The sequence below is a fragment of the Podarcis cretensis genome, assembly GCF_951804945.1.
Source record: "Podarcis cretensis genome assembly, chromosome: 3".
Taxonomy (NCBI): Eukaryota; Metazoa; Chordata; class Lepidosauria; order Squamata; family Lacertidae; genus Podarcis; species Podarcis cretensis.
Window position 1 is genome coordinate 44285308 of NC_137172.1, and position 24019 is coordinate 44309326.

The following is a 24019-nucleotide window of genomic DNA, read 5'->3' on the forward strand; positions in this document are numbered from 1 at the left end:
ATTACAAATGCTAAGCTGGCAAAGGAATACTTTGTTTTGTCTTCAGGTAAGTATTAAATGCCTACATTCTACAAGCATTACCTCCACAGAGAAAATTATGGTATCGTCTTTCATAGAATGCATAAGTCATCAGCATCAATTTAGAAATCTACCCCTTGAATATCTGCTATTCCTATTTGAGATAATGAGCCACTATATCAACAAACTCATATGTGGGTTTTTTTTTTAAAAAAAGACCTGTCACATTTTGTAATGTCTGGCAGTCTAGTTCACGAGTGCAAAATTAATAAAGTGCGGTAGTCTCCTGTGAGCGCTGCAAAATTCTGAACATGGTCTTCTTTGAGAGCCATTATTAGTGGAAAATGTATAGATTACAGCTTTACTATCACCCATTTCAGCCATATCTTTAAGGTTATTACTTCTGTATTCAAAACTGAAAAACTAACAGAAGCTCTGTACTTGCTAGCAATCAGCTCTTGCTCCTGTAGTATCCTTGGTTTGTGGTATTATTTGGTACATACATTGCTACAGGTAATATTTCATGATGTAGAAAAAAATGCATGCTCATAAGCTGAAACCCTAGCATTGATCTACCTTGAATTAGTGCATTAATTTGCAATGTTAAGATTACATTATATGAGTGGCAAATATTTTAAACAGGGACTGCTCAGAAGCTGGTCAAGGCACTGAAGATTTAGAACAGTGGTTCCCAACCATTTTCTGGCCATGCCCACCTAAGCATCTCTAAAATCCTGATGCCTCCCACTCCCCATGCCTGTTTGTTTGTTTGTTTGTTTGTTTGTTTGTTTGTTTGTTTAGTGACCTCCTATTCACGTGAAGGAAGCCTAAAAGGCCATCCACTGTTAATAACTCATTCTTGAATTGCTCCCCTTAAAAATTGAATTGCCCCCCTGTGGGGGGTGCGCCCCACATTGGGAATCACAGATTTAGAGCAAAAGCCAATCACGTTTACTCAGAAGTAAATATTGTTCAATTCCATTGTTTTAGAATTACAGTAATATATTTCTCTCTCTCTCTATATATATATATATTTATATATATATATATATATATATATATATATATATATATATATATATTTCTTGAAATTGGATGGTTTTTAACAATTTCTGGGGAAGTCTGATGGGACCATGTGTCACCCATCCTGAAAGTTCTGCACTGGCTGCCAGTGAGGTACTGATCCCAATTCAGGGTACTAGTACTGATGTCCAAAGCCCTAAACAGTTTGGGATCCAAGTAGCTAAGGGAGTAATTCCCCATCATCAACCATCTTAGGCCCTATGACTGAGAGATTGATTGAGAGCCACTGCTGTGATTGAGAGCCAGGTTAGCATGTCAGACCAGGACCTGGGAGACAAGATTTCAAATTCTCACTTGGCCATGAAGCTCACTAGACGACCCTGGGCCAGTAGAGGCCTCTCGGCCTAACCTATCTTTCTGTTGTTGTTGTTTAGTCGTTTAGTCATGTCCGACTCTTCGTGACCCCATGGACCAGAGCACGCCAGGCACTTCTGTCTTCCACTGCCTCCCGCAGTTTAGTCAAAACCTACGGTACCTTTCTACCCAACTATAAAAACTTATCAAAACAGAAATGTCTTCAATCTTTTCCAGAAATTACAGATAGTGGGCAGTTGTTGTATCTCAACAGGGGCGTAATTCTGCGATGACATGGATTCATCTGGCCGTTGCAGACAGCCAAGCTGGTTTTGTTGTTAAATTTCAAGAGACCTCATTGCCTTGTATGTATTTCAGAGTAGCCATGGGTAGATGCAATATTGTATTTTAGTCAGAAATGTCACTAAAAGCCCAGGAATCATGTCTAAGTTCTGGTTTTAATGGCCAGCTTGCCCCTTCAGCTTCCGGTTTCTAGGATTTACCCTGGTCAGCATCAAGTGCAGACCGAATGGCAGGCTTTGACAAATGAGAATGAGACCCCAGTGGTTATTTACCTCTCTTGGTTGCTGTAAGGCTCTTTTCTCTGAGGGAGCTGTTCATAATATTTATGAACATGTCGGAGTGGGTTGTGATGCCATGGGGTCGCAGAAAATAAAGCAGAGTTCACACAAATGAATGGGAACTCTGAGAAGTCTGCCAGAAATGTAGATTCAGAGACTACTGGAAGGGGAAACTGGCATTAATATGGCATGACAATTTGGCAGGCTTAGTATGTTGAATTGCTGAAACAGGATTGGAATACAACACTCTCCTGAGAGTCCAGCCTTGTAGTCATCTGAGAGGAACAGAATCTCATTACTCACAAAGCCAGGAGCCTAGAAAGAAATGTAAATCTTTTGGTAGATAATTTAAGCAGACTTTTTTCTCTGCCAGGAAAAGGACAAAATGTTAACTATTTGGGGCCAATTCCATCACACAATTACTTTCCAGCTTTGTTGTTCTGTTTTTTGTCTACAGCCTTGCAAGGGAATAAATGCATATGAATCTACATCAGATAGCATCAGCTATTTCCACAAAATTAGTGTCTCAAAGCAGCACAAATTCTCCATTGTCCCATGTAGCAGCCAAAATACCTTCATCAGGCCTGTGAGGCTCAGACCAGTGGCTTGACTGGAATTTGGTGGCTGGGCAGTGGAAAAAAGCCCTAACACTTTATCATATGCTAGCTTGGGGTGTCCATTATGCCAAATGTAGCAACAGTTCATTATGCTGGAATTACAGCACTGGCTGTAGTTCAGTTGTAGAGTACATCTACTGCATGCAAAAGGCCTCAGGTTCAATCTCTTGAGATATCCAGGTAGGGCTGGAAAGGGTTGGGAAAGATGTATAGCTGAAACCCAGGAAAGCCATTTGTCAGTGCTGAGACAGTACTGAGCTAGATGGACGAATTGTCTTCCTCTATACAAAGCAGCTTTTCTGTGTAAGTTTGCATAGAAGTAAGCCTCATTGATTTCAGAGAAACCAAATTCCCAGAAACACATGCACAGGATTGATGGCAGACTTAAATCCTGCATTGTGACACGTCCTGAACATGAACAAAATTTAATAATGCACTATAATAGAGAAAGGGATGACAGAGGATGAGATGGTTGGACAGTGTTCTTGAAGCTACTAGCATGAGTTTGACTAAACTGTGGGAGGCAGTGGAAGACAGGAGTGCCTGGCGTGCTCTGGTCCATGGGGTCACGAAGAGTCGGACACGACTAAACGACTAAACAACAACAACATAATGATTTCATAAAATGTATAATATACCATAGAAATTTCTATCATAGAAAATATAATTTTAACCACAAAGCAGACTACACATCCTGTAGATCAGTATGGCTAATCGTACCATAAATAGCTGTCAAAAGCCTATCATATGCACACATTTTATATATATGTTCCATTTGTTTCTTCTGATTAATTAGGTTTGTGCTGAAGCCAGCGGGTACACATTTCTCCCTTCACATGGTCACTAAACATTGATGTTTCATGGGAAAAGGAATTAGGAGCCAAAAGAAAGCAGGTCCTCAACAACTGGCTATCCCCCACCCCTCTTTGTTAGGTTCTTTAAAATTCTTTATGACCTTGTCCACAGTTTTCCATTTCTGGAAGGAACACAAAATTGAAGAGAGATACTATGATCTGGTCATGCCACATACAGCAGCAGATTAGTATTTATAGCTTGTAGCAACACTTCGTTTAGAAATGGAAAAGGTTATTCTCACCACCTAGCAATTATAGATGCTGACACAAAGAGATCAAGCAGGTAGCTTCAGAACACACACACACACACACACACACACGAAGAAAACCTGGATCCTTCAGAATTCTTCTTTCATTTAACATTTCAGGCACGTTGTAGTCTCAGTTTTCACTAAAACCCTGGGCCATGGTGATTTTATAAATGAGAACTTGCAAGTATTTGGGAAATGTGATAGTCATAGTGTTAAGTTGTGGGTGAACATATCAGACGACACAGCAATTCTTCAAACAGCTCTTGTTTATTCACAGGCCAGAACAGAACTGAACTGAAGGGTTCAGTCAGCCTGCTTATTACAGAGCTCCTCTACAACGCAACTGTAACTATTTTCTGTAACTATCCAATCACTGAACGTCACTTTCAATCCCTTATTTGCATATGTGGACCTGAGTGAAAGCTATCTACAGTATCTCCCTGCTGGCCCAGGGTGAGAACTTCAGTACATAACACATAGCATAAGCATGACTGTAGGACAGCTAAGAGTTCATTCCAAGAACTGCTTCTCTCAGCATCTTTGGGCTGATGTCCACTTGTGTTTGCATACACAGGAAGTCAAATTCCACATGAAACAGGTTTGTCAAGTCAAATCCAAATGTTATCACTTTATGTGTTGTATGCTCCACTCCTGTATCCAGACATGAATGTGACTCATGCCTTGACCAGATCATGACATGATGCTGACTTTTTACTTGTTTAAAATCCTGACTGAAGGACACCTGCTGATTCAGCTTCTATTGTAACAATGTGAATCAACAACCACTTATTTATTTGGAGGAGAAAAATGAGTAAGCTGAGCTCTCGCCATGTACTTAGCTAATTAACATGGGAAGTCATGTATGGAAGGTAGTGTGAAAATGATGAGCTTTAATCTAAAGGGGAAACAAAGCATGGTCGAGCTGCAGCGCTGTTCAGAATGAAATACAACCCATTTGGCTATGTAAATATTTTGGTAGAAGTATCAGACTTGAGATATGACTCAATTACATAAAGGTTATTAGAACAGTGAGAAATACATAGTTAGCATTTTCCTGGTTTGGCTGATTAGCTGAACACAGCTTACACAATAGAACAGCTCAGTAGCCTGCTCAGATTGCTGTGAATGTTGCTTAAAAATGAATATTAAAACAATGAACAATGAATTTATTTTTACAGTTTTGTAATCTGTTCCCATCTGTAGGTTTATTTGCTAAGGAAGAAGGATAGGGTATGTGCAAATGTACTAAAATTAGGGGCGCTGTTGTGTGCATGTGCAGTGGCAGAATAAGATACATTTTGAAGTCAGCAGACAAATTCTGTTTAAATGTAGCCTTTTAAATGATACAGCGAAGAAAATGAAAATACTCTGGGTTTGCCTTCTGATTCGTCATTATTAAATAGATCATGTGCTTTGCATTCTTGCATCAAGTATGTCACACAAATTGTGGGAGAGCTGGGGTAAGTTTACAGTCCAATGTGTCTCAAATGGTCACAAGTCCTGTGGGTGAGGATTCAAAGAGGAGACTCTGGGAAACATTGAAAAAAAGGCCACTTCTAAATTGTCCTTCATTTATACATCAAATTACACAAGGTGCTTGAAAAGGCCTACACCTTTGTAATATTTTCTTCATTTTGTGGTAGATGTTATGTCTTGCAACTTATGAGAGGTATACTCTTCTTTGTTCAGACACGTCTTCTGCAGGTTAGCAGTGAGTGTGAGTGAAAGTATGTTCTGAAAGTGTGCATACTCCTTAACTGTTCTGCCTTGGACACTTTTCACTGCTTGTTTTCGATTCCTCTCAAATTCTGTCCCCTGGTTATGAAATGTGGGTAACAGCTGATAATGCGGCTTGCAAAATTGAGTTCCTTAAATTTGAATTGAACTTGACACTTTAAATTTAGCCTGTGCATCTCTGTGTTGGGAAAGGGATTTGATGCTCCTAGCCTTTAACTATAAAATGTGTGTCAAAGGGGGTAGGATGTAAAAACCAAATATAGATACCACTGACCTACCGTAATATCTATAATAGAATCGGTGTCTTGGTAGTTATGATGAGCAAAGGGGGGGGGATGCAAAAGCAGGCAGTACAAGGGGTAGTAAAGAGCTCTGAAGCCCCAAGTATACCTCAGGAGCAACAAGCTTGTCATTAGACAGCAGGTTCAGTCATAATGGTGGAAACAGATTAATAATTAATAAATGGAAAGGTTCAGGAAATTGGATGATTCAAGAACTCATTTGCATGCAAACTGTTTTAGGCACTGTCATTTAAAGACTGGAGGAGCATCTACCAACAGTGGTCATTATTTACAGCAGAGAATAGTATGTAATGATTTTCTGAGCTCCGAGTGCTTCATGGTAATTAAAGTGCTGTACTGGCTCTATTAAACGCATCAGCAGAACTTAGACCTCCAAATTGCTTGTGGCCCAGCAATCTCAGCATCTCTGCATACCCAGGCTCTTAGTGACAGTGAGATCCTTTGCATTGCCTGGGGTAGGCGTTCTCCCTCCCTGCTTTTTATGGCTAGGTATAGGCAGGTATCAGGAAGAAAGCAGTCATTAGGAACTTGAGAAACTGAGTTCATTAATATGGATTTAATAATAAATAAATAAAAATCTGGATGTGTCTTGAAAGCCTGCAAGCAGATCGTGAAGGCAATGGTCTTCTCTTTTTGTGTAGATCCAAGTAACTGGTATTCAGAAGCATGTAGGTTCCATTTAGCTATGGTGGCTAATGAGCTACTGACAGACCCATGTTCCTTCCAGGAACCCCCTTATGTGAGATAGTGGGCATCACCACATATCGTGGGAATGCATTCCATACTGTTAATTATCTGCTGCGCGAAGATCTGCTTCATTTTGTCTCTGCTGAATCTACTACCCATTTCATTGGGGGACCCCAACTTTTCATATTTTAAGTAAGGGAGAAAAGGTTATCTACCTGCATAAACATTATGCACTTCTGTTACGCCTCCACTTAGAACATCCCCCCTAAATGAAAAAGCCTTGGGATGGGGGGAACCTTTTTTCCCCCAGCCTGATGACTACATTTTCTCATGGGCAGGCTTCAAGGGCCAGCATGCTAGTTCTGGTTGGGGCAGAAGGCAAAAGTGGCCAAGGCAATAGATGCAACTCTTACCCTTGTAGAGTAGGTTGCATTCTGGCAATAAAAAAAAAAAGAGGTTTCTACATGCACAGTAAGGTCACTGTTGTTTCCTTCTCCTACAGTTTTTACCCATATACTATCCACCTGCCTTCCATGTTGCAGGTCATTGATCTCTTCACAAGTGTACACATCCTGTGAGGAGAATCAGAACTTACAGGGTTAAACAGTTCTGTGTGACGTCTCACATTCTGAGGCGTGGTTATGTTCACATACGGGAATCTTTCTTTGTGTGTGAGTTTTCCTTTTGCTTTTGGCTGAGAGACAAAAGGATGTCTGCTCTCTCGCCGGGCTGATTTATGATGTTTTTCTTCTCATTAAAGGCTGTTGGAGATTAGCAAGAAGCCTGCATTCAGTCTGATTTATTATCCACACACAAGGCAACACTTTCTACCGCTGCAGAACTCTGCTAGGTAAAAGGTAAAGGTACCCCTGCCCGTACGGGCCAGTCTTGACAGACTCTGGGGTTGTGCGCCCATCTCACTTAAGAGGCCAGGGGCCAGCGCTGTCCGGAGACACTTCCGGGTCACGTGGCCAGCGTGACATTGCTGCTCTGGCCAGAGCCAGAGCCAGAGCCGCACACGGAAACGCCGTTTACCTTCCCGCTAGTAAGCGGTCTCTATTTATCTACTTGCACCCGGAGGTGCTTTTGAACTGCTAGGTTGGCAGGCGCTGGGACCGAGCAGCGGGAGCACACCCCGCCACAGGGATTCGAACCGCCGACCTTTCGATCGGCAAGCCCTAGGCGCTGAGGCTTTAACCCACAGCGCCACCTGCGTCCCTGCAGAACTCTGCTAAGGACTCTGCTAAGAGAGCTCAAGTTTTTCTATCGGCACAGGCGTCCATCAGCACAGGGGAAGTGTGCCGGGCGCCATTTTATCTCAGCACATCCTCCCCCCACTTCCTTGGTCTGTTCCTTTTGAATAGATTATAGTCCTCAATTTCTACATTCCAGTCATGAGTCTTATCCCACCAGGTTTCAGTAAAGCCTATTACATAATATTTGCCATCCTGTATTAAGAACTCAAACTCATATTGATTATTTTCCAGACTCTGTACATTAGTCATTCCCTCCAGCTGTAGTTTCTTGTCCTCTAGCAGGTTTCTGGAGCACCACATCACTTTCCTGGGCATCAATGAAGCTATGATCCCTAGTTCCAAGTGTTCCCCTGTCATCTGTAATATTGTCTCCCTCCCCCTCAGGATTTAGTTTAAAGCTCTCCTAATCGGGTTCACAGTACTCTTAGCAAACACATTCTTGTCAACCACTGTAAGGTGCAACTCAGCAGTCCTTTCTCAAAGAAGTGGACAGCATGGTCCTCGAAGCCAAACCTTTCCCGGCAACACCATCTACACAGCCATTGGTTTCCTTCCAGTATTCTGCTCTCTCTTCCTGGGCCACAACCTTCAATAGGAAGGAGTGATGAAAAAACCCACCTGTGCTCCAAGAAGAACCTGTTGTAATATCATAGCTTTGAAGATGAGATGTAATCTTAATTTAAGCATAGCCCTTTTTATATGTAAGATAAATTGTATTCTCTACATTTTGCTAAGAGGAAATTTGAAACATTTATGTATTGTTTACCAAAAAGGAAAGAAAAAGTGAAAAAAATTCCTGAAGTAGTGAAGAATCTCATTAACTAGCTAACCCAAATTACATAATTTTATGGAAATATACTGCAAAATGTCTCCCTCTCCCTCTAAAGATTTCCAGGCCTGAACAAAAGATGCTTTTGTCTGGTGTATCATACACCGTATTATTTTAATCCTAACACATTCATTAGATAACATCTCCCCTATTTAGCAACTTAATACTCTTAAAGCTGCTGTGTAGAAGAGAGCTGCTCCATAAGATTATTATTTTAGTATTTCATTACAACGTATATGTATAAAAGAGATTACTTTCATATTAACAATGGCAGGACATGTTTGCTCAGAAGTAAATCTCACTGTACTCAACGGGTATAGTAAGCACATTCATGACGCAGTCTTAATCTGTGAAGGTTCATTCAGTTAACAAAAAGTTACATTTGCCTTATGATTCGGTGTTATAGAAATATAGCTTTTGGAGATTTAATTAATACAAAAGATATAATCCTCCTTTATGTGTCTCTTTACACATCCCAAAGAATTCTCTGGCAACAGGTTTACATATAAAGTCATGATTATCTTTGAGTGCATTGCTCATATAACAGGGTTAGATTCTGTCTGTGTTGACTAGCCCTGTCCTCTGTTATAGCCAGTTACCGAAACAGCATTTATCGTTACACTTTTCACATTAAAATGGTATTTTATAACTTTATCTTGATTTACTGTAACAATTGAGAGGCTACTGTGATATTTTGCATTTGGATTGTCAATAAAGAATCTGATTTACAGCCGGGCAATTAAACTATACATTTATAAATCAATACTATAGAACATCATAGCTCAGCTGGTTAGAGCGTGGTGCTGATAATGCCAATGTTGCAGGTTCAATCCCCATTTGGGACAGCCGCATATTCCTGCATTGCAGGGGGTTGGACTAGATCAGGCATAGGCAAACTCGGCCCTCCAGATGTTTTGGGACTACAACTCCCATCACCCTTAGCTAACAGGACCAGTGGTCAGAGGTGATTCGAATTGTAGTCTCAAAACATTAGTGGGGCCAAGTTTGGCTATGCCTGGACTAGATGATCCTCAGGGTCCCTTCCAACTCTATAATTCAACAGGGGTTGCTGACTTGTAGTCTCCAGATGTTGGTGGACTACAACTCTTCAGTCAATGAAATCCTTGTGTTAGAAGAAGCACAAGGGTTAGTGCAAGTGCAACAGGCTCTCCCCCCCCCCTTGTATTTGCCCCACACCATTCCAAAATATGTTTGGGGGATTGTGGGAACCCCCGGAACAGATGTAGCGGGCATGCAGGGGAAGGAGAGGGGGAGAAATCCTTGCACTGATGGAACGTATTTTACTTAGCACTGCGTTGAATACAACCCCCTGGCTATTGGCCATGCTAAGATGGGATTTGGACTCCAGCAATATCTGGAGGGCCACAGGTTAGCCACAAGTATGTATGTACCTGAGAGTAAGCATCATTGAATACAGTGGGACTTACTTCTGAGTGGACATGCATAGGATTACACCGCAAGAATCTAATCCTAAACACATGTCATTGAAAGGAAGTGTTCATTGAAAGTAAGTAATAAAGAACTCAGGGGGACTTGATGCTGGTCAAAACTAAGGATTGGGCTAGGAGTATTTTAGTTTTATTATTTATTGAAGTTATGTACTGCCCCTTATTTGAGGATCACGGGGCAGTTTACAACAGAAAAGTACAAAAGTACATTACATAATAATAGACCAAACAGTATATTTAGAAAGGTAGGCAAAATTAAGTCTGCTTATCTAAAAGTGAACATATATCATATACAAATGATTGGGCAGTATTGGTCAATATATCACTGCATAAGATCAAGGGAGCAAAAAAGGTGGGTGCAAGGGAATTATCTTTCCCCTGCTTCCCTAAAAACTGAGCTGGTGTTTTCTGTCCCTTAATATGCATAGGATTGGGCTGCATAGCATTACCCTCCATTGGAGCAGTTTACATTGGCAGTTCCTGTACTGCATTGTCCCATATGTATAGCCTTATAACTCCAGAATGTAAATAGAACATTGCTCACTTTAGTTGGGTTCCCCCCCCCAACCAAAATAATGGTCTCCTCATTAACTTGTGATCTACATACTTGTAGAGATTTTCATGTGTGCTGCATTTTAAAAACACCACTACTTTGTTCCTTAAGGCAGTGATAAAACATTCTCCTGTTTGAAACACATTGCTATTGCTTCTGTTAAAGAAGGCTTAAGATCAACACATATCTGGGCAAAATTCTTATAGCACATATGCAGTATACCGTATTTTTCACCCTATAGGACGCACTTTTTCCCTTCCAAAAATGAAGGGGAAATGTGTGTGCGTCCTATGGGGCGAATGCAGGCTTTCGCTGAAGCCTGGAGAGTGAGAGGCGTCGGTGCGCACTGACCCCTCTCGCTCTCCACTCTTCAGGAAGCTATCCGCAAGCCTTGCGCGCCCGGCGGGAGGTCCCGCTGGGCACGCCAGGCTTGGGGAGGCAGCCTGCAGCCCAAAGCACGAGGCGTCCTCCGGAGGACACCCTGTGCTTCGGGGAGGTGTGCGCAAGCCTTGTGCACCCGGCGGAAGGTCCCGTCGGGCGCGCAAGTCTTGGGGCGGCAGCCTGTTCTGGGGGCTGGGGTCGGGGGAAGCTCCGGCTTCCCCTGCCCCAGCTCTGCGGCTGGGGGGGGGGGAATAATTTTTTTTTATTCATTTCCCCCCCAAAAAACGAGGTGCGTCCTATGGGCCAGTGCGCCTTATAGGGTGAAAAATATGGTAATTATAATGTTTCTAACAAGATTTTGGGCTCAGCTTTATGCTGAAATTAGCAAAATTATTTTATTATTTAATTTCTGCCATGTTATTATTACTTGAAAATTTTGAGGAGTGTCTTTTGTATTTTTTGTTGTTCCTAGCAACAAATATAGTAATTGCTTATAGATGGGAAAAAATCCACTTGCACTTACATATGGTATTCAGTGGTATGGGATTTAACCTTAACCAACAAACTGACTAAGTTCAGGCATCTGATTGGATGAACACAATCAGACATATTTACTGATAGGTGGTTCTTTCAAGTTGCAACATTAATTCTTCAGTAAAGCATTTCTCAACTCCAACACAGATATTTTTTAGAAAGACTTGACCGCTGTATGAAATATGTATGATTGTTTATTCTGTGAACAGTCTTAATTACACCATTCAGTTTTGGTTATAATGTTTTTTTTGGGTCCCGGGGTACATTTGGAAATCTAAGAAACCATCACAGACACCACCAAATACCCATTTCACAGAAGAAAAGCTGTTGATATTCAGAATCCCCCCCCCCCCAAAGCAAAAAGCGGACAAAAATATTAACAACTAAAAAAAGCCAAAAATTCCAAACACTAGGGGTGGCTGTGGTCAGAGGCACATAGAATAAATAGATGTGACTCTTAATTTCTATCGTAGGCAGCACTCCAGCCATGAAAATGCCAAAGGGTTCTACATATGCATACACCTTTCCATCCAGGTAAGCAAGAGACAGTTAAACACTCAACAAGGGTGTGGTGAGGGGTGTGGCTTGTGGAGAGTGCCATGGGCCAGACAGGTCAACATTTGGCCTCCAGGCTTGAGGTCCCCACCTCTGCTAGATGTCTAGTTTTCCACTCAGTTTTAAAGACCCGGTTACAATCCATTTGCAACCTATCCTGCAGGCATGGAAAAATGTCAGTTTAGCCATGCTTAAAGTGAATCAGACCTTTTTGCTCCCAGAGGTCTCCGACTGACGTGATCATAATCTTTCATCACCCCCCATTGTTCAATCCCTTTTCATCACCACTCGCTGTTAATCACCTAATACCATCAGCTCTAATTGTGGTCTTCTGCAGTCCATAGTAGCTGATTCACATGCCCTTGTTGTAGCTTGCTTCCATACAAGAAAAAATGTGAAAAGCTTGCCAGTAACAATTAAGCCCCGAGTGAACCCAGCCCTGTAAGCAGGAGGGGGCCCTATTAGTGAGTGTTGCGGCTCCAGCAGCAAAAAAAATGGAAAACAGCCAGGTGAGTTAAAAACCTGTGTGAGCCAAACAACAGTGGAAGGAGGCCATGGCACTAAGGTCTGATCCCCACACACGATTACAGAGGTAGATATTATAGAGGTATATTGTCCCATATTTTTCTTGCTTTGTACCACACCAGTCTTTTCCAAAATGTTTCACAAACTACAAAGCTCCAAACAGAGCAATTGGATTACATTGTTCAGTTTAAATAAATTTTCCGAAATGAGCAAAGTGCTGGTTATTTAAACAAGGAATTGGTTTGGGTGCAGAGAACAACTAATTCTAAATTTAAGAAGAACTGTTCTCCCCTAAAAGAGGGTTGCTGTCATGCTAGAGGCATGATTTTCTACTGTATGACAGTGCCTATAACATCACTGGCTTTTGATATCTCTGCAAAAGGCAGAGACATTTTTTCTTGGCAAGCTGGAATAGTGAGGATTGCATGAAACAAGGCTCCCTGCCTTGGTCGTCTCTTTTGATGTATCTTTTAAATTTTTAAATGCAGCTTCTGGAGGGCACAACTGAAAGTGAGGTGCTGTTGGGAGAGAGTGTTTAATCCTTTCCCACCTGCTGTGTCCCTGCTCCAGTAGCTACCCCACCCCACCCTCCTCTCCCACAATATTTCCAATGTGTAATTGGTGGGTTCCAAAAACACATAAAGGGAAAAGTTCCTGGAGGAACATGGCCAGTGAAAGAGTTGGGTAAGCTCTTTTCCACACTCAATCACAATGTGCTGTTGACTTGCACTTATATGTTTTGGGTATGGCATGTAGTTTGGGATTAAGACAATGGGAAGTATTTAACTAAGCAATTCTGCTAGAGCCCCCAATCTGCTCAGGAGGATTGGGGGAACCCCTAGAATGGATTTAAGGGATGTGCAGAGGAAGGGGAGGAGAGAGGGATAATTTCCATTGTGCAAGGAGAAATACTTGTGCTGATGGAGAACCTGCCTCAGCACTACACTGAATGCAGCCCAGTGTAATGTGGAAAGTTGCACTTGGATACAATTAAAGATAATTCAGCCTCTTAGAGTTAATTCCATTCTTAATCGGTGTTAGCAAAGTACATGGCACACTGAAATAAGTGGCAAAACTCACATTGTTGATAAAGAAACAGAATTGCTCTGCTCATGTGTTGTTGTCATGCGCTAGCTGGATGCAGCACAGTGATGGGAGGCACCAACCAGGGAACCCCCAAGGGAACCCCAGGAGAAGAAGGCCCAGAGCCAGGGAATTGGTGTTAGGACACTGAGGAGAGGTCAGAGGGAGAAGAGGGAGCAGACAGGGGCAAACGAAGGAGTTGTGACACCCGGGGCAGCATATGGACGGTGCCGGGATCCTCCATTCGCGGCTGTAGCTGTGATGGAGGGATCCCACTGCCGTCCATACGGCACTTGAGTGGCACCGGTGGCAAACCGCTATGTACAGCACATGTGTGTCATCGTTACGTACAGCACATGCATGCGATGCCGCACATGCACTGTACATAGCGGTTTGCCACCGGCGCCGGGATCCTCTGCTCGCAGCTGCAGCCACGAATGGAGGATCTTCCACAGGTGGCTGAGGTGGCACAATGGCTGCTCGTGTCGCCGTGATCCCCCACGGGGTGCCTTCTTGTCACCCCCCCCCCAGACATGGCACCTGGGGTGCACCCCCCCTCCCCCGTTGCAATGCCACTGGGAGCAGACTTGGAGGAGGAGTGACAGAAGAGGAAACAGAGTTTAGTCAGCAGGAAGAAGTCAGGGCAGAGAGCAGCCCTGATTCAGAGGCTGGAGAGGAGGGGGGCAGGAGACAGAGGTGAGGCTGGCTTCTGAAGAAGCCAGGAAGTTTCCCCCTCCTGCTGCAACCTGCTCCCCTCCCCTCCCTACCACCAGTCTCACAGAACACACAGAGAAATAAAAAGAGCAGAGGGGAGGTTGGTTGCATGCAGACACAGTCTCCGATTGCTTGCCAAAAAACCCTGGAGGGGAGCGGACTTAGGCAGCTGTGGAAAGGTGGGAACCTTCAGCCTTCACAACATTGCAGCAAGATCTACTGCGAAGACTTGCTGGGATCACTAGGCCTGCACTGATTTGGTTTCTTTGAATAAAGAGTAAACTTCACTGGCACTGGTGTTTTTTAATTGCTGACCTATACCTGACTCGAGGTCCTGCCAGTTGTATCCCAACTACATCATACTCAACACACCCAATGAAACAGATGTGATTAAAATAGCCATTATGCATTCAGTAATGTCAATAGGTCTACTCTAAGTATGATACAGCTCTTTGTTCTTGGCCACAAATGAATCAGTTTTGCTGTTGATCAAAAATTTACCTTGCTGCACTCAGCCACCTTCCTTTAGCATTAGAATCCACATTTGTGTACATTCAACTCCACATTTAGTTGTCTAAATCAGTTTTGAATTTGGACAGGCAGGTGAATTTCCTGGCTTTTTAAAGTGTTTATCTCAGCCGTGTCTGCATTGGCTTGGGCTGATGGGAGTTGTAATCCAAAATACCTGGAGGCACCAGGTTGGCAAAGGCTGTTCTATCTGCGTTGCTGTCCTGAGCTGCATAGTGTTTTATAGAGTGCTGGTTTTCAATTTTCTCAATTGTGCTGAGATTGTGTTAGTTATATGTTATCGTTTTAGATATTTATTGTGAGCCACTTTTGGAGGGCTGTGCCCCGAAAAGCGGCATATAAATACTGGAAATAAACAAATACCCATGATATTGCACTGACAATTACTTTTTATGGGTCACATTTCTGCTTTCAGTTATATTAACATACATCAAGTCAGCTCCTCTGTAATTGATGCTGTGCCCTTTGAATTAGACAGAGGCAAAACTTAGCTCATTCGCTTTATATGCAAAGCTTAACGTGTCTGGATCTTTACAATTAACATAACTGACATAGCTACTGCAACATGATCTTTTTTGTCCTACTGCTGACCTTTTATCCGTGGCAGCTTTCATTCTGTACCAAATTATTTCCAGGTGAGCTTATTGTGATCAGATAGCTGATTTTATGGTAAGTACATTTGCGAATTGCAAGGAAAACACTGCTTTCTTTGTAATTTCCTTATGCGGAATGTCATAGAATCCCAAGGCAGCCAAGGCCATTTTGATACAATCATCTCTTGGGGTAGTACAAGAGTTCACCTCCTATTTCTTCCCTTTGGACATGAATGGGAAGATGTTGCTGCAAAGCTACACATGAAATTAATATGGGCTCTGGGTACATATTTTCTATTATTTGGAACACACAGTAATTAATTTTCCTCCTCTGTGTGAGAAATGCAGATTAAAACCTCTTAACTTCGGTGCTCTTGGGATGATAATTGATATATAAATTGCATTAGTATCCCTAAGCTCCTTTTGTATAAATATTTTGTGATATTAGTGGAAAGGGTCCACCCCCCCATTTTATCTACTATATCCCTCACGTGATTTGCATTCATTGAGTATGTTTTTTTATTCTATGACAAGCAGAGCAAGTTATAAGTCCCTCCTTATGCAGGCATAGCTAGACTGATATAGCAGAAAATAGGTTTGCTTTATTTTCACACTTTGGGTTTAATATGCAGTTTGCTTCTGCCTCCACCTCCACTTTGATAATGGCTAACAGTAGCCTCTTACAGATGTTGTGCATGAATGAAGATACATAGGTGTGGGGGCAGATCACGGTGACAATAGGCTGAAATCCCACCTCTAGATAATAACAAAAGTCCATCATGCATTGGGGAAAAAGTGGTTTGAGATGCAATGTTCAGTCTTCTGCTCTAGACACTGCAATGAGCTGCCTCAAAATTTTGCTTTTCAAATGTTGCAATGTCAACATTAAAGCAATCCCATGAAATTATTAAGATTATTATTTGATTGTTTTTTACCATCGTTCGTGGTATTCAGCTAAGGCCACAGTCACATTTAAAGCACTATAATATCACGTTAAGCAGTCGTGGCTTCCCCACATGAATCTGGGAGATGTAATTTGTTTAGGGTGTTTAGAATTGTTAGAAGGCCTCAATTCCCCTCCCAAAGCTACAGTTTTCCGAGTGGTTTAACACTCAATCCCTCTTCACAGGGAATTCTGAGAATTGTAGCTCTGGAGGGAGAACAGGGGCCTCCTTACAGCACCCTTAACTAACTACAGCTCCCAGAATTCTTTAGGGGAAGCCATGACTACTTAACATGGTATAATAATGCTTTAACTGGGGTGTGTGCATGTGGCCTAGGTTTTAATCAGAGTAGACCCATTCAAATGAATGAACATGCCTAAGGTCCATTAATTTCAATGGATCTGCACCACCCTATGTATTGTTTCTTATTCTTATTTTGTTGTTTCCTGCCTTGGGCTTCTTTGAGAGGAGGGGTAGGATAAAAATCTATTAAATAATAATAATTAGGCAAACAGGAATGCAATAAAACACCATGCAGGCTCTCAGGTTCCCCATAACTCTTCATCAGGCAAGATGTTTAGAAATGGGGGATGGAGAGAAATAACGGGGGGGGGGTCTATTCATGTTTGTCAAGATATTTAAGCCTGCCTCTGCTAATTTTTAAGGTGGAGTGTAGGAGGAGATAACAAATTTCCAGCTGTGGCACTTCAAAGTACTTGGAAGTTCTTACGCGATTTTGATTAGTCTAATAAAAGTATTGGCTTAATATGATCCTTTTTCTTATAGGCCAACACGGATACCTTTGGCTTTTTTCAAAAGTGTGGTTTATATATACATTTATGTATTTATTTTGCTTTTAATATATATATATATAATCAAACATAAAGTAAAGGTAAAGGGACCCCTGACCATTAGGTCCAGTTGTGGCCGACTCTGGGGTTGCGGCGCTCATGTTGCGCTATAGGCTGAGGGAGCCGGCATTTGTCCACAGACAGCTTCCGGGTCATGTGGCCAGCATGACTAAGCCGCTCCTGGCGAACCAGGGCAGTACACGGAAACGCCGTTTACCTTCCCGCCAGAGCGGTATCTATTTATATACTTGCACTTTGACGTGCTTTCGAACTGCTAGGTGGGCAGGAGCAGGGACCGAGCAATGGGAGCTCACCCCGTCGCAGGGATTTGAACCGCCGACCTTCTGATCAGCAAGTCCTAGGCTCTCTGGTTTAACCCACAAAGCCACATACAACCAAGTAAATATTGTTATAGTATACTTTTGAGTTTTCGATGAATGCTTCATTCGTGTGATACTTTATTTTACTAAGATATAACATTGATCACAGATACCTTCATGAGTGGCCAGGAACCTTCTGGTGTCAGTAAATGATAAAGGCTAGAGTGTGTGGTATTTAATCACAGCTACCTAAGTATTAGCACATATCAAGGAATAACACTATTCTGAACCGTAATGAGAGCACAATGCCATATTTACTTTGTTAAAGTTGGTTTCTTGCCGATGACATGACATTAAAAAAAATTAGCTCTTCACCTGAGGATAAATAATTGTTTTATGTACATTCGAAGACCAATCTTATTTAAGTGATGTTCCCCAATTTGTGATTTCTTGTGTAAATCTTCTGTGCATTCAAAGTTGACTGACATACTTCTTAAATATTAATATTCATAAAATATACTTATCTTCACAAAAATGACCATTAAGACAAATTCATGGAAAATAAGACTATCAATGGCAACTAGCCATACGTCTATACTCCACCTACATGGTTGGAGGTGGTAATACTTGAATACCAGTTGCTGGAAACCACAGGGGGGAGAATGCCCTTGTGTTTTGGTCCTGCTTGAAGGTTTTCTACATCTTCTTCTTGGCCACTGTGAGACCAAAATGCTGGACTAGATGGGCCATTGTCATCATAAGCTCATTTGTTAAAAATCTATAGAAATTATTCACAAAGAGTGGCATGAACACAGTTCCAGCAAGCCCCCAACTCTTTGTTTAATGTGTGCATTCCAGATGTGTGAAGTTGCATGACAGTTTTGCCATTGGCTTCAATTGAATACAGACTTCAAATTATCATGGATAACACAGTTGAATCCTCTGCTTTCCTACTTCATGCTGAGTGGAAGTATCCCCCCCCCCCCTCTCGTTGATCAGATTTGCATGGTGCAAGATGGCATTGTTTGCTTCTCTTCTTTTAATCAAATGCTTTTGTCTCATGCTTTTGTTTCTGTCCAAAGCAGGATGCTGACATGTTGGCAGGTGATGAGCAGGCCTGGAAAGAAGCCAAAGAAGCTATAAATAAAATGGGAGCTCCAAAGTCACAAGAAGGTATCCTTTCAATGCCAAAGTACTGGCCAACAGCAGATGGGTTTCCTTTTGAGGCAAGAGCATATAAAAGCTGTCTTCTTCCTTGCTATTTCTAAAATATGGAAATACTTTGTTCCTTAAAGGTTGCCCTCTGTTAGAGTGGGCAATTGGATTTGGCTGGGGTGTCAGATTCAACTCTTAACAGGTGGGTGGAGCCACCCACTTGTCAATTACTTGGACTCTTATAACATCAGGCCATTGAAATTTCAAGCTGGGGCTGCAAAGAAAGATTGCTCCTCTGTACCTCCACAAATTCCTTTGTATTTGTAGCATGGATTTGGTCCAGGAAAAATAGGGAGTATTCTCAAGTGCACTTCACAGGCAAAACTAGGCACTTTTAAAATTTGACACCTTTTAAGAATAATAATTAAAAAAACCCAAGTATTTTGCCTGCAGTTAAATAATTCTCATTCCTTCAGCTGCAGCTTCTGCACATGATGCCATATTGATGTCAGGCCTGGGAAAGTAGATGTAAACATGCAGCCTGGTCCACTTCCTAGGTTTCACAGGCCTATTTCAGACCCTCCAAGTGTCCCTATTAGGACGTCCCTGATTTAGAGAAGTCATCCCGGTTTCTGATTTGATCCCAGAATGTCCTGCTTTTCCTTAGGATGTCCCTATTATCATTGTAGAAATATTGGAGGGTATAGAGTTATCCAACCCCCCAAGCCATTCGAAGACAATCCTGTATAGGGAAGTTTTTTTAATGTTTAAAGTTTTATTACAGTTTCAAATGTGTTGGGAGCTGCCTAGAGTGCTGGGACAACCCAGTAACATGTGTAGGGTATAAATAGTAAATTTATATTTATAGAATGGGACGTCCCTATTTTCACTGGAGAAATGTTAGAAGCTACTCTGTTTAGGTCCATGGGCTGAAGGTTCCCCACCAAAGGCTCTATGTCTTTCTGTCTTTCAGTATCTAGTAAAAAACGTGTAGACAGTTGTAGCAAAGACCTTTTCCTTCTGTTTTGCTTCTGTCTGCACTACAAGCCAGAAGATGACAGACACCAAACTTCCTTTTGTCTGTGTTGAATCCCCAGCATTCTGCTTCATGGGATGACTCCTGGTTCTAGAATTATGAGAGAAGGAGAAAATACTGCAACCAGGGATTATCCCCTGAAACTAAGTACAGGGAGATTTGTGACAGACAAGGGGAGATTTCTTCACACGCAGCGGAGTCAAAACAATTGAACTGGTTAGCAGAAAATGTAGTAGGGGATACCAACTTGGACAGTAATTTTTCATGAGCTTTTGTTTGAATGGCACAATGTTGATTAATCCTTAATCCAAATAAACATCAGAGTGGGAGCAGGCTCTTGTGACATGCCAGACGTTACTAAAGAACAATGCCGCTCGCCTCCCAGACACAAACATTTACCAGCTGAAAGTACTTGACTTTGCCATGGACGCCTGCATAAATCTTGGCCTTTTGGAAGAAGCCTTGTTTTATGGTCACAGGACTTTGGAGCCCTACAGGTAAAAGATAAAAATGCAGTCATTTATTGCAAGATTCGCTTTCAGCCCAGAAAAGAGGGTATGAACCAAGAATGTGGCTGCATCAATGTTAAAGGTAAAGGTAAAGGTACCCCTGCCCGTACGGGCCAGTCTTGACAGACTCTGGGGTTGTGCGCCCATCTCACTTAAGAGGCCAGGGGCCAGCGCTGTCCGGAGACACTTCCGGGTCACGTGGCCAGCGTGACATCGCTGCTCTGGCGAGCCAGAGCCGCACACGGAAACGCCGTTTACCTTCCCGCTGGTAAGCGGTCCCTATTTATCTACTTGCACCCGGAGGTGCTTTCGAACTGCTAGGTTGGCAGGCGCTGGGACCGAGCAGCGGGAGCGCACCCCGCCGCAGGGATTCGAACTGCCGACCTTTCGATCGGCAAGTCCTAGGCGCTGAGGCTTTAACCCACAGCGCCACCTGCGTCCCACAGCATCAATGTTACTATTTGTTAATTATTCTATGTGGTAGCATTAGGGGTAGGGCTGCCATACGTCCGGACATTACCAGGATTTCAAAGGTGGGGGGGGATTTCTGAAAGGTGGCACTTTGCTCTGGATCTTAGGCAAGTCAATAGAGAAACCGTGGTTTTTTGGCAATGGGGGGGGGGAGCTCAAAAGCATTGGGGTTTTCCAGGGTGTTCTGGTTTTTACTTTTTGAAATATGGCCACCCTAATTAGGGGTGAGGAGTAGTCAGCTCAACTCAAACTTGTGCACTGATCAATCATGTCAGCTGTTCTTCAGAAAAGGGGAACATTACAACCCATTGTTCCTCAGCTGAACCATTTTGGGGAAAAAAATAGGTTTACTTTTTCTGCCCTTGGTGATGCAGAATTGCAGATTGTTTGAGATGTACTGCTGCATTTGATCATTGTGTTTATGACACAAACGTTCCTGGAGGACTCTGGAGTGTTTTGCTTCAGATCCCCGTGTACTTTTCACAAACCTCTATATTCCCAGGTACATTTTTAGAGACAATATTTTTGGCAGTGCTTCAGCACCGTGTTCTTCCTTAACTCCTTATGGTACTTTCTGGTTTTAGCCTGGTGTCTAATTAGTTTCGATTGATATGGTTTGATCAAAAGAGAAGCTTTCTCCTTTGAAACAGGTAGTAACTGTATAGTATAGCAATGTGACCAGGATGATCAAAGGGGAAAATACAGCTTTGTACTCTTTTCCTCCGCGTTTCATTTCTTTTGTTCATCCAAATGCATTTTTTAAAAAAGGAAATAATGATGGTGGGCAACCTTAGATTTGGTATCTTCAATTACCACCACTAGCATCACAGCCGTTTTCCCGTATTTTCTCAAGGAAAGGCAGCCAGTTCAATGGAGTTCTGCTATGTTGCTAGGAATAAGTAGTATTCAAATAGCAGGGCTGCAGCAGAGGTTAACAATAATTTAAAGTGCTTGTAAGGTTGGAGCAGCTCCATTTTCATTTTGATTGCATTACAGGGTAGAAGGTTACTAAGGCACCTTTGCCTGAATACTGAATTTTGAGACAGTGAACTTTTAAACAAATGCTAGCATAGCTGTTTCCTTTTGTTGCTTTTAGGTTTGCCGCCTGTGGCAATTTTTGAGAAGGGACGTAATGGTTCTCCCCTCTTTTCTCATGATGACCAGTCTTCTCTAAGTTTCTCCTCCTGGAAAGAAGGAGAAAACATAAAAAAGTGCAAACAAAATTAAAACAAGTGAATTAGCCATGAAATTAGTTATTGCCACAATGGCAAAATATCAGATTACATTGGCCTTTACAATAATTTCAGTGAAAGAGACCTGTCAGTGAGAGAAGAGGAACTTGCCTACTGCCCTTTCTTTCTTTCTTTCTTTCTTTCTTTCTTTCTTTCTTTCTTTTCAAAATGGCTTCCCTTTCTAATTTGCATTTTTTTATTTACTGCTTCTATTCAGCTATGCTTCTTTTACCCTTTAACCTGCCAATGTGGTGCTTCAGACCAACGAAGCTACTTGTCTTTTCCAGGGAAAAGATTGCAGTAGAAAACAATTATAATTTTATCAATCATTCGAATATCTCTTTCCCTGTTTGCTTAGTGGTGTGTGACATAGTTTCCGAGCTACTTATTACAGCCAAGTTGATTCTGCTGCCGCCGCCTCACCTTCCATCCACCACTACCCTTATACACATAGACAGAGAGACACACAAACACACACAAATGACATGTTCTGTTAAAATGTATTTGATGAAATGTTGCTGGCCTGGTAAAGCTGCTGGCCTCTCATGTACCTTGAAGACAGTTGCTCTTAGTCTCACCAGGTGCAAAAGCATTTCCCAAGAAGAGACATTTTCAGCCTGAGTTCTTTTTTTACCTTCAAGCCATCACTACAAGCTTTGACGCACCTGACAAAAAATCTTCAGTTTCTCATTACAAGGAGTTGTGCCTGAAGCAGCAGGATATCAAATCTGAGCAAATCTGTTGGGGTGCATTGAATTTCTCCAGTTGAATCAATCTACTGCTTGACTGCTCCTGCAGTTCCATTACAGCTATCTATTTTCCTTTCCTCAACTCTGGGGCAAAAAAATATTCATATTCTTATCTGCAGGGAATCACCTGAAAAACAAGCCATCCATACAAATAGGAGGTGGTATGTCCACCTTTAAAAGGAACTGTTCTAAAACCATTTTAACTTCAAGGACTGTATTTGCTGTGTATGTTTCCATTATGCGATCAGCAGGGTTGACATCCACTGCTGTGTGCTAAGTGCAGTATTTGATCACATGTTTTCATTTGACCATCATGTGAAACCAGTCTGAGTATTTATTTAAGTGACATGTTTAGATATCCGGCAAACATATTTAATGGCTTCTTTTATGCTATAGATTCACACTGTAGTGAACTAATTAACTGATACTAAATATTTTTTGACCTCCAAAACGAAGGTTCTTTTTAGTGATTAAGAACAACCAGGATTCAACTTTAAAAGGAGCTTGGAGCAGGTTTAAAGAAGACATTAGAGTCCAGAAGAACACAAGAAATGAAGTTTTTCAGGGGGTGGACTAAATGACCACTGGGGTCCCTTCCAATTCTACAATTCCTTGATTCTAAGATTCTACACTGGTCCTCACTTGTCTGTCACTTGGCCACCTTAATTGGATTGGTCAGCATATGAGTAGTTGAAACTGAATGAAGTGAGAAGAACCTTTGTGTCTCTTGGTTTCTCAAGAAGTCGTCTTATATGCTGACACATTTAAGAATGTTGACTCTGTAGGGCTTTGTGCCTGTGTGTGCTATATTTGTGGTAAGTGTTCATGTGCAATGAGTATATGTGTGCAGTCTGCAAGTGTGGTGAGTGAGTGTATCCATGGCCCATTAGTTCAACAAATAAATATGGAATAAATTTGAGGCACACCTTTATGGTTGTTCACTGAGGGACCGGCAATGCTAGTAGTTCTCCCTGAGATGACCCATTATTCCCAGCTATCCAGCTTCCTTTAAAAAAAAAAAAAAAAAAAAAGCTTGCCTTTGTAGAACCTGAGATATGAGACAAAATGTGCAGACACCATTCTTCTTCTTTTTTCATTTTGTGTGTGAGAGTAGTCGGCTCCCCCTTCCATGGATTTATTTTTACCCTTCTCTGTCCCTTCCCCTGACCCAAATACAGTGGTACCTCTGGTTACGAACTTAATTTGTTCTGGAGGTCCGTTCTTAATCTGAAACCGTTCTTTTTTCTTTTTAAAAAAATTATTTAATCATTTTTTTGATACAAACACCAACCACAAAAGACAACAAAA

General features: G+C 42.0%; 1 protein-coding gene across 9 annotated transcripts in view; it reads left to right on the plus strand.

Annotated features, from left to right (window-relative positions):
- SMYD3 (SET and MYND domain containing 3) overlaps window positions 1–24019 on the plus strand; it is a gene marked incomplete at its 5' end in the record, with an annotated part of 352491 nt that overhangs the window by 279549 nt on the left and 48923 nt on the right. For 7 of the 9 annotated variants that reach the window (XR_013836949.1, XR_013836950.1, XR_013836951.1 and 4 more), the window contains 2 exons: window positions 18642–18732; window positions 20073–20247. Coding sequence is in view for 5 of the 9 variants with exons in the window: in XM_079969531.1 (XP_079825657.1) it covers window positions 18642–18732; window positions 20073–20247 (266 nt within the window). The remainder of the gene's footprint in view (window positions 1–18641; window positions 18733–20072; window positions 20248–24019) is intronic. The other 2 variants (XM_079969532.1, XM_079969534.1) reach the window with 1 other exon arrangement.